Source organism: Platalea leucorodia (assembly GCF_965183815.1).
Source record: "Platalea leucorodia genome assembly, chromosome: 23".
Classification (NCBI taxonomy): Eukaryota; Metazoa; Chordata; class Aves; order Pelecaniformes; family Threskiornithidae; genus Platalea; species Platalea leucorodia.
In genome coordinates this window covers 1,415,174-1,425,407 of record NC_138845.1, presented here as the reverse complement: position 1 = coordinate 1,425,407, position 10,234 = coordinate 1,415,174, and the positions used below count along the sequence as shown (strand labels likewise).

Here is a 10,234-nt window from a genome sequence, read left to right as displayed (position 1 = left end):
GAGGAGCGGGGTGCCGGGGGTGGGCTGGCCCGGGGAGCGTCCCCCAGCCACCATCACCCCTCGGGGCCGGGCAGGGGGCACGGCTGAGCCCCGAAACACCGGCCCGCGGTCACACGGTGGCAAACAGCCCCACACCGGCGGCTTTACGGTCCCCAAGCCCCACTCCAGCACGCCGGCGGGTTGTTGCCGGTGGCTCGGTGCTGGCTCTCACAAGACATCGGGTACGAGGACGGCCCGGCCGGAGGGGAATCAACCCCGCAGCCAGTGACGGCCCCGCCGGGGCCGGGGGCCGGGGCACCCCCTCTCCTGCCCTTCAGTGCCTTTCGGGGGGCCGCGTCCACCGGCAGCACCAGGTCTCGCCGTGGAGCCGGCGCATCCCGTGCCGGAGGAGGGGGCCGCCTCCCGCCTGGCAGCGGGGAGACCTCCCGACCCGCCGAGCCAGGGACGACGTCTGCGTCCCCGCCTGGTGCCCCCCGCCCCAGCGGTGCCCGGCTGACGCCGAAGGGGCCGGTCCCAGCGAAGCCACTCATGGAAACGTTTTGCCAATCCCCATTTTGCTTCCACCCAGCGCTCGCGGATCACGAGGGCTCGTCCAGCCCCGGCCGTCGCCGCTCCTCTCTGCCACCGAAACCACACCGAACGCAGCCAAGGGTGCGCTGGCACGGAGAAGCACCGTCTGGCCATCGCCAGCACCTGGGCCGGTCCCCCCGGGCCCTGCGAGGCGGCGGGCACGGCACAGCCACCGCCGGGAGCGGAGTCACGCGCTGGGAAAGAGCCAGAAGCCGCTTGGAAGGGACTGGAAAGGGCACGGGATCCCACTCCAGGGTCAGGGGAGCCGCGGTCCGGCTGGGATCTGGCTGGGATCTGGCTGGGATCCACCTGCCCGCCTCACCCCGACCATCGCCACGTGCCAAAGCCGCGTCTGGCGGGGAGGGGGTCTCGCTCCCCCCGACCTGGGACGTGGCCACCGGCCTCGTGCTCGGGGCTCGGGGCCCTTCCCCGGGGAGGGGGATGCGCGCGGCCGGGCTCTGGCTGGCGGCGGGGGCTTCCGGCCCGGCACGGCGGGAGCGGCGGCGACTGGGAGCTGGGAAGGACGGGAGGTGCCCGGTTTTTGAGAGCCTCGAACAAGGGGGAGGCCGAGGCAGCCGGGCCCCCCACGGGCACCGTCCCCCCGTGCCGGCGCAGCGGCAGCCGCCACGGGGCCCAGCCCGGTGCGGAGCCCGCGGCCGGGGGTCCAGCGCCCCGTCCGCCCCCGGCTTTGGGGGAGCCCCGGAGCCCCCAGACCCGCAGCCCATCGCCCCAAAAGCCCCCGCAGGGCCCCGGGGCGGCTGTTACAGGCAGGTGGCGCTGAAGAAGAAAGGATGGGGCCGCCCCAGGCACTGGGACCAGTCAGCCCTGGGCACTGGTCCCAGTGCTGGGGCGGCACTGGTCCCACAGCCCCCAGTGGCGGGCGGCACTGGGACCAGTGCCCCGGGCTGACCGGCCACGGGCGGGCAGGGGGCGGCAGCCCCGTCAGTGTATTATTATTATTTACCCGGTGTATTGGTCCTGTGCGTAACGTCTTAGGTTATTTTTCTGTTCGTTTGTTCGTTGTTTCGGTCCTCGTCCGGGGGGGTCCGGGGGGCAGGGACGCGGCCGCCGGGGCCGGGGCTCAGGACGGGCCCGGGGAGGGGGGGACGCGGCGGGTCCAAACCGCACGACCAAAGGCCACGGATGGTCGGGGGGGGTTTAATCGCGTGACCAAACACAGCACTTGAACATCAAAAATAAAAAAAATTAAAAAATAAATTAAAAAAAAAAATATTTTAAAAAAGAAATAATCAAAGAGTTCAGAGCTTTCGGCTCCATCCTGCACCGGGGACTCCTGGGCAGCCCGGAGCTTGCCAGCACCGCGGCCGGGCTCCCACGCGCCGGTGGCACCGGGACCCCCAGCCAGCGCAGCCGGTGCCGCGTCCCCCCGCGACGGCACCGTCCCACGAGATGCCGGCCTCGCGCTGCCAGCTCACCCCCGGCACAAGTGTCACCGTGACGGAGCCGCGCGGTGACACCGGAGCCGGTGGTGAGAGGTGGCTGGAGGGAGAGGAGCGGCGGCCTCGGGGATGCCGCGCGTTCCCGCAAAACCCGCGCGGAGAGAGGGAGCGGGAGGGAGGGAGGGAGGCCGCCGGGGCCGGGCACCATTTGCACTATGGAAGGTTAAAGAAGAGATGAGGACAGGATCGCCTTCGCCGCGGTCCGGGGCTGGGCCGCAGCCGTGCCCGTGGGCTGGCCGGGCGCGAGGATGGGTCCGTCTGCGCCGCGGTGGCTTTTCCTCGCCGCCGGAGGAGACACCAAGGTGCTGCCGGCTCCACCGCGGTGCCGCAGCATCGGGGCGCGAAATCCCCCGGCCCCGGGGAGGAGCAGGGGGCTCCAACCCCACCAGCCCGGCGGGACGCGGGCACCGGGTGCGGTGAGGCTGCGGCAGCCCCGGGGGACGGAGAGGACCCGCGGGGGACGGGGATCGGTGGGTCCGGACCAGCCTCTCCCAGGAGAAGACCCCTTCCCGGGGCCATCGTGAGGCTTGAGACGCCGCCGACGCCAACCCACGCTCCTCGCGCCCGGCCACCCCGCAGCGGCTGCCGCGGCGCCCGGCCAAGCCCCTGACCCGCAGGCCAAGCCGGACCCGCTCTCCGAGACGCCGCCGGCCCGCGGCCGCGGGGGGACCCTGCTTGGCCCCCTCGTTCCCCCACGGCCTCGTTACAAAGCTCCTTTCGGCGATGCCACCCTCCACCTCCGCTACCAGGCAGCGACCGCGCCGGCAGCCGGCACGGAGGGAGCGGGTGCCCCCGGCGCGGGGGGACGGGACGGGGGGGACGCGCAGCTCCTCGGTCGCAAACCGGATTGGGAAGAGCTACGGGAAAGGAAAAGCTGCAGGAGCGTCCCAGTTACTTCTGTGTTGTATAAATGACATTTGGTCTGTAACTCGCGTTAGTCTCTTGTGTACGATATCATAACCACTGCTCTGTCCCGGCTCCGGCCTCGGTTGGTTTTTTTTTAGACTTTTTGTACAATAAAAAATTTATATAGCCAAAAAGGAAAAAAAAAAAAAGGGAAAACTGCTGACAAATGCATTTTGCTTGGGTTACTGCGCTCCGCTCGAAGCCCCTCGCCCGGACCCAGCCCCTCGCTGGCACCGGGTCCCGGGGTCGGCATCGGATCCCAGGGTTGGCACCGGGTCCCGGGGTCAGCATCGGATCCCGGGGTTGGCACCGGGTCCCGGGGTCAGCATCGGATCCCGGGGTCGGCATCGGATCCCGGGGTTGGCACCAGATCCTGGGGTTGGCATTGGATCCTGGGGTCAGCATCGGATCCCGGGGTCAGCATCGGATCCCGGGGTTGGCACCGGATCCCGGGGTCAGCATCGGATCCCGGGGTTGGCACCGGATCCCGGGGCCGGGCATGCAGCCTCGCCACCGGAGCGGAGACGGAGGAGGCCGGGTGGGGGCTCGGAGGGGCGCGAGCAGCCTCGCTGTTCCTCAGGGTCTCTGCCCAGCGTGCCGATGCCGGGATGGGCCCTCGGCCTCGCTGTCCGCTCGCCCGGCTTCGCCTGCACCCCGCCGTCCCCTCCCGCCTCCTCCCTCGGGAGCTCCCGGCCTGATCCAGCGACCCTGGCTTTGACCGGCTCGGGAAATGTTTCCTAATGCTTCTCATTTTTCCCACGCTCCCGACGCTGGCCGCGCACCACGGACAAGCGGATGAGAGGGGACGAAATCCGCCCCGGTGCCCTGTGCCCGGCTTGGAGCCGCTCGCGGCCGAGGACGTTCCCGGGTTCATCCCCCAGCTGGGGCCGAACCGCAGCCCCCCCCCCCAACCCCTCCGAACGCACTCGTCCTGGCGCCTTAGCAGCCACCACCTCGAGAACCAGCCCAGGAGAACGCAACCACCCCAAAATCTGCTCAAACCCACGGGAGGAGGACGTCCCCGGCCCAGCAGCAGAGGCGGGGGTGGCCCGTGCCCACCGGCGGGGCTGGCTTCGCCCTCCGGAGCGCGTTCGGCCCCCCGAGAGCCGCGGCGAGGCTGGGCAAAGCTGGGCGGGTTGACCCCGAGGAGGGGACGGAGGCCAGGGGACAGGGATGGGGACAGCCGGGACGGTGGCGGGGACACCCCGCGTGGGACCAGCGGCCCTGGGCGATGGCGAGAGCCCCCCGCCCTCCCCGGCTTCCTCCCAGCCCGGCTCCCCGTTGTAAAGCTGAGATTTACAAGTGGCCCCAAGTGCCGGAGCCGAGGCCGGGGCAGCCTTTATGGAGCCTCATTAGGGGCTGCAGGTATGCCGAGAATGTCGCAGCTAATTACAGCTGTGGGGCGGGAGGGACAGGGTGGGCAGCGGAGGGTCACTGCCCACGGGGCCGGGGGAGCAGGGGACGTTCTGGCACAAGCGAGGACCGGACACGAGGACGTGGCTCCGGCACGGGCTCTCACCCCGCCGGGGTCAGCCGGGTCCCAGGCCCTGCCGGCAGCGGCGGCTCGGCGGACGTTGGCCATCTCCCGCCCTCCTGCTCCGGCCGTCCTCGAGCGGAGGTCCTCCAGGAGCCCAGCAGCACCCCTGCCCTGCACCCCTGGCCCTGCCGCGGGTCCCGGCTGCTCCACCTGGAGACCCCCAGCCCCACCTCGGCCGAGAGCTCGCTGCGGGGCCATGGGCAGCTCCAGGCCGGGATGAGGTCTCGGCCGTGGTCGAGGACGAGGCGCCAAGTCCCTCCAACGCCCTCTCCGGGCTCAGCTTCCCCATGGATAAAGCTCCTGGGGGTCTTCAGGACCCGCAGGACGGCACCGAACCAGCACCCACGGGGCAGCGCGAAGCCCGACACGATGCACGGAGGGCAACGGCACCCCGAACCCCAAGACGGCCCCGGTTCCCCCGGGACAACACGCAGCTCTGGCGGGGAGAGCCGGCCACGGCTCGGCAGCATCCCCGTTGCGGCCGCGGCTCCGCTCTGCCCGCTGTCCCCTGGGGGCCACGGCCTCGGGGTCCGCCGGGGGGGCCAGGCTGTGCCACCCGCCCAGAGGGGCCGCCGAGGAACCGAGGTCCCAGGGGGGTTTGTTTGTTTGCTTCCGAGGACGACGTCAGGAGTTTAACGAGCGCTTGCTTTTGTTCTGGTCACGTCTCCCCCGAGGCCGCGGGGGCTGCACCCCACATCGCTGCTCCCCCCGGCCATCGGCTGACCTAATTTGGAGACCCAGGGTCAGGGCTGGGGGGGACAAATTAGGACAGGGACATCCGGGCGACCACCCACAGCGGCACCACGACGTACCGCGGCTCCCCGAACCTTCCCCTCTGCCGCCTAACAAGACCGTCCGCATGCGACATTCACAGTAATTAAACCATCAACGGGGAGCTTGGCGGCGCTCCACCGGCCTCGCCGCGGCCCCGCGGGGAGACGCCAGAACCAGGGCGATTAGCCGGGAGAGCTGGGCAGGGTCCAGCCCCCCCACCGCCGGCGACGGGGCGGGATGCCGCGCTGCCGCAGAGATGGCACGCAGGCCGCGGCAGCGCGGGGCCGTGCCCGGCTCGGGGGACGAGGCTCCCCGGCAGCGCCGCCGCTCGACTTCCAACCTGCAGCGGGAACGGGCTTTCGATGCGATCCCGGAGATCCCCAAACCACCCCAGGCTCCGGGCAGCAGGATGCTCCCAAGCGGGACTTGGGGCGCCCCAATTCCCCGTCCCCCAGCGAGCGCATCCCTTACGGAGCCACCTCCTCCCCGGCTGCGGCGGCGCCCGGGCTGGAAGGAAGGATTCGAGGGGATGGAGGCAGCGACCGGCCATGGCTCCTGCTTCCCGCCGCCGGGGAAAGGCCCTGCGGGACGGGGGCAACCAGCTGAGGAAGGTCAGCGCTCCGGCTCCTCGGGGAGATGCAGGAGGCCGGTGAGTCTGGAGAGAGAAGGCGGCAGCAGCGGCCCAGGGCCACCTCCTGCGATGGAAACCCCCCTTCAGCCCCCACAGAGCCCCGCAGGGGACCCAGCGCATCCCGGATCCTGCCCAGATCCTGGAGCACGGTCCCAGCTCCCGGAATGGCGGCACAGAGCCGGGAGGGACAGCGGCCACACTCCTCGGCGCCGGCACAGGTGGAGGCAGCGGCGGGGAGCTGGGCCGCGGCGCCGTCCCTCCTCAGGCTCACCCACGCTTCCAGCCTCCGCTCTTTCGCCTCCCAATTTTTGCGAATTTGAACACACAACGTGTCCGACCCACCCACGGAGGATGCGGGGACGAGAGGCCGCTGGGAGAGGCCGGCGCAGCTGGAAGAAGGGAGACGTTGGCACCGGAGCACACGTCCCTCCCGCCGCGCACCTCGCTCCTCGCCCCATTGTGCAAACCCCCGGTTCTCCCTCCCGTCCCCCCGGCCTGACCTATCGTCCCACTCGCATTTACAGCCCAGGCGTCTGCTGTGAAAAGTGACTTCATGCTGAATTTGGGCACCGCTCGGCGTTACCAGCTCTCACGCCGCAAGCCCCGGCCCTCCTTTTCTTTCGCTCGCTTTCCCACACTTTCCCCCGCTCATTGTGTGCCCGCTGCTTTTTTTCTTCCCCTATTCAGCCCAAATTAGTCACGAGCAGCCCCCAGCTCGGAGAGGAAAAATAAATTAGGTGGTGTTTTAAACACAGTGCGGTTGGAACGATTCTCCCCTGCGCCCAGGAGGGGAAAGCCCGGCGGGGGAAGGAGGCAGCGGCCTCTACACAACAGCCCCAGCACCGCCCCGGGAGCCGGGGCAGGAGAGCCAGGGCAGCGCTGCCCGCGCGGGCTGGGGACGCCGGCACATCCCGGGGACGCCGGCACATCGCTGCGGGGAGCAGGGAGCGGAGCTCGGCCCCATTTTGGTACCACGGCCAAGGGAAACTCATCCCCAAGGCGAGGGGAGGAGACGGCGCGAGGGAGGGAGGGGGAGAAGACGCGCACGTCGCTTCACCGGCCCCGGGAGGGGATCGGCCGGGGCAGAAACGCCACCGGGAGCCCGGGAGCAGAGGGGAGCGACCCAGGGAGGAGGACGCGCGGCCGGGCAGGGCAGAAGCGGGGCCGGGAGCTCCCCGCCGCGCTGGCCCCCGGGCCAGAGAACGGAGCCGGCGGCGAAATCGGGAGTCCTTGGTTCTGCCCTGCGCTCGGGGGAAGGCGACGGCATCCCACCATCGGAGTCCCACGTGCCGTCAGCACCAGGAGACGGGCAGCGCAGCCCACGGCGCCTCCTCGCCCTCCACGCTCAGGATCCAGCCGCCGCCCCGCAGCCCCTCACGGCACGGCCGCCCCCGGCTTGTCCCCGTCACCCCAAGCTCCGACAGAGGGACCCGAAGCAGGCGGAGAGCGAAGCCGAGAGGCGCCTGGGCTGCCCCCCACGTCCTACAAGGGCCCTTGGTCTACGGCGCCGAGCCCTCGGCTGCGAGAAGCGGCGACCGCCCCGTTACTCGTACGTCGCCCCGATCTGGGCTACGGCCGGGTCCCAGCTGCCAGGAGCCTGCGCCGCTCCCCGAGGTCAGCGGGAAGCGAGGTTTGCATCCGAGGGAAGCGGCGAGGTCGATCTGGAGAGGCAAGGGGGGGTTAGGACTTTGGCCAGGCCACACGAAGGTAACGTCAGGACAACCCCTAACCGCTGGCGACGGCCCGGCCAGGCAGGGTCTCTGCCCCCCGCCGCCCCCGCGCAGGCAGGAGCGGCGCTGGCCGAGGCTCCATCTGCTCCGGCTCCCTCCCGGCGGCACGCTCCGGCCCCGAGCCTCGGCCGCGCCATGCATCAAACTGACAGATACCAGAATTGCCTTGGAGAAGCAGTTTTATTATGAAACCGAGAATGAAATGCAGTGTTTGCCCTGGCACACTACAAAACATTTCAAGCGAATAACCAGCAAAAAGATCATGAGCCAAATAGAAAATGCATCTTACAAAAATCCGACATACAAAAAAAAAAATCAGAATAACGTTATTACATTAAATCAGGAAGGAGCAAGGGAGCTTCGACTCACTCGGGCCCTGGCAACCCGCGACACAGAACGGACCTGGGCCCCGTGGCTTTTAGCTGCCCGTTGGGAAAGCGAACGGGCGTCCAAGGTATCGCTTAGAGTCACCGAGGGCGCGCGGCCGCAGGCAGACTGCAAACGTGAATGGAACAGAAGCGGTTTGAAGACTTCTACGTTAAAAAATATATATATATTGCTTATTAAGAACCAGGTATAAGCCTCTGAAAAGCTCCGTTTGTACGCACACCCGCTGCTCTCTAGCATCTCAAGGAACCAAGCACGGGCAAGGCAAACACCTCTCCGGTACGAGGTTACGGCCAGAAATAAGAATCCTAGGACATCGGGCTTCAGACAAGAGAAGGGTTTCAGCCACGACGCCCACCTCAAAATCCAAGCAGACGGAGAGAGCTCTGCTCGCGCCTGGGGCCGAGGCGTCCGCGGGAGGGAGAGCTCTGCAGGGCGGGAGAGGCAGCGGGACGCAACGCTTGCGAGGGAAACCAATTCTCCGGGCAGGCAAAGGAGGGAAGGGCACCGGGCAGCTCCTCCCTGCCCCGGCGCTGCCGGGCCAGCGCCACCGGCCGCGGGGTCCTTTGCTTCTCCGCTGCCACCGCTTCTTCCACCCGCGCAAGCCACCCCGGGGAATCGCTCTTTACAGCTCCCCAAGAACAAAGGTGCCGTCCGAAACGCTAAAGCAGCGAGAAGCGCTTCACGCGCGGCGGCGGCGCTGCCTTTCACGTGCCTCGGCCAAATTTTTTCCGTAATTTCACCAAAAGGGTTACGGATACCGCAGCAGAAGGAACCGTGTTCCTGCACACCGAGAACTTCCACGCTCAAAACACAGGTCCCGGGGTAAGGCCGGTGCTCTCCCGCACCGCCTGGCAGCTCGGAGAAGACTGAGGCTTCTTCGGCAAGCCTGCGAGTTAAACCAGCTTGGCAGCTGCTCTGAGGCAAAGAGAGGACAAGATAAAACCCAGCCTGAGAACACAGACGGGACAAAGCGACTCTGCTGGTTTGTCGTTTAAGGAGAAAAACGCATCACTGACCTTCGAGGAACCTGGAAAACGTAGGTGAAACGCCACGAGCGGCGGAGGGCTTAACGAGGCGGGATAAATGAAGCGGTGAGAACAGGCTCCATTTGCGAATGCATTGCTATGTTTGCCTCCTCGTTTTAGGACACCGGTCTTGATCTAGGGTTAATCGGCAATTCTTGCTCTGACAATTCCCATTAGCCTCACCCGGGGAAGGCAGGCAGTCGTGGAACTGCCCCGCGTGTCGGCTGTCGCACACGCCACTTCCGTTGTCGGAAGCAGGAAACAATATCACTGAGAAAATCCCTCCCTGACGTTCGACCTGTCGGATCTCGGGCGAGCCAGGGGTGAGACAGCAGAGGTCCAGAGCGGGACTCGCGTAACGCATCGTGCTCTCGAGCCGAGGCGCGTTCTCGTCCCAGCTGCTGGGAAGAGACCAGGACGCAGCTGAACCTCGGGGCCCGCTTCCCCGGGTGGAGGAGGAGAGGACCAGGGCAGTCCCGGAGCTGGAGACGGCATCAGACGGCAAAGAGACAAGACACTTCAAACCGGCCCTTGCTTTAGCAGCGTACCAGGAGTCCCTAAACCAGAAAAGCAGCTGCCGAGGGCAGAGCGGACCCCGCTCTCCCGTTCCTCAGTGCCTTCCCCTCCTCACCGCACAGCAGACGCTGCGCTCCTGCCCCTGCCCTACCTGCCCGCCTATTTACCGGGCAGAGCTTGGCTCTCCCCTGCGCAGGCGTTGGCCAGCGGCACTGGGAGGGCACCGGGACGCTCTCCGTCTCTCCCCGCCGGACGGTACCTCCGGTGCGAGCTGCTGCCAACGACCCCACCAGCAGCTGGGAAACCACCGGACCGCAGGCGACCGGAGATGCACCCAGAACAGCTTCTTCTTTTTGCTCAACCTTTCTTCATTTTTAAACTCCGTAACGTGAAAAAAATAAGTAGCACAATCATACAACTACGGGGGATTCCCTGTCTACTCATCACTAAAACCTAGAGAAACAGTGTGGGAGTGAGAGAAAGTGGGGGAAAGAGAGAAAGAGTATGCACGCACTCGAGAGGCACACTGCAAATGGGCTGAAGCCAAGAAGGACCAGCATCAGACGATCCCAAAGCGTTCTGCTCTTTTCCTCTTCTTTGCCTGCAGAGAGGAATTACAAGGGAAAAAAAAAAAAGATCAAAATCAAAGAGAAACAAGCGAACGCGTTCGTTAAAATCCCACACAGCCCGACGGA

At 67.1% G+C, this 10,234-nt stretch overlaps 1 protein-coding gene across 12 annotated transcripts in view; it reads right to left on the bottom strand.

Annotated features, from left to right (window-relative positions):
- Positions 1 to 7,944: 7,944 nt before the first annotated feature.
- SARNP (SAP domain containing ribonucleoprotein) overlaps positions 7,945 to 10,234 on the bottom strand; it is a 31,268-nt gene continuing 28,978 nt past the window's right edge. For 6 of the 12 annotated variants that reach the window (XM_082332644.1, XM_082332648.1, XM_082332649.1 and 3 more), the window contains one exon: positions 7,945 to 8,913. In XM_082332644.1, coding sequence (XP_082188770.1) covers positions 7,948 to 8,913 — 966 coding nt within the window. In that variant the 3' untranslated portion in view covers positions 7,945 to 7,947. Of the gene's footprint in view, positions 10,141 to 10,234 lie in introns of all 12 variants that reach the window. The other 6 variants (XR_014230425.1, XM_082332645.1, XR_014230423.1 and 3 more) reach the window with 5 other exon arrangements.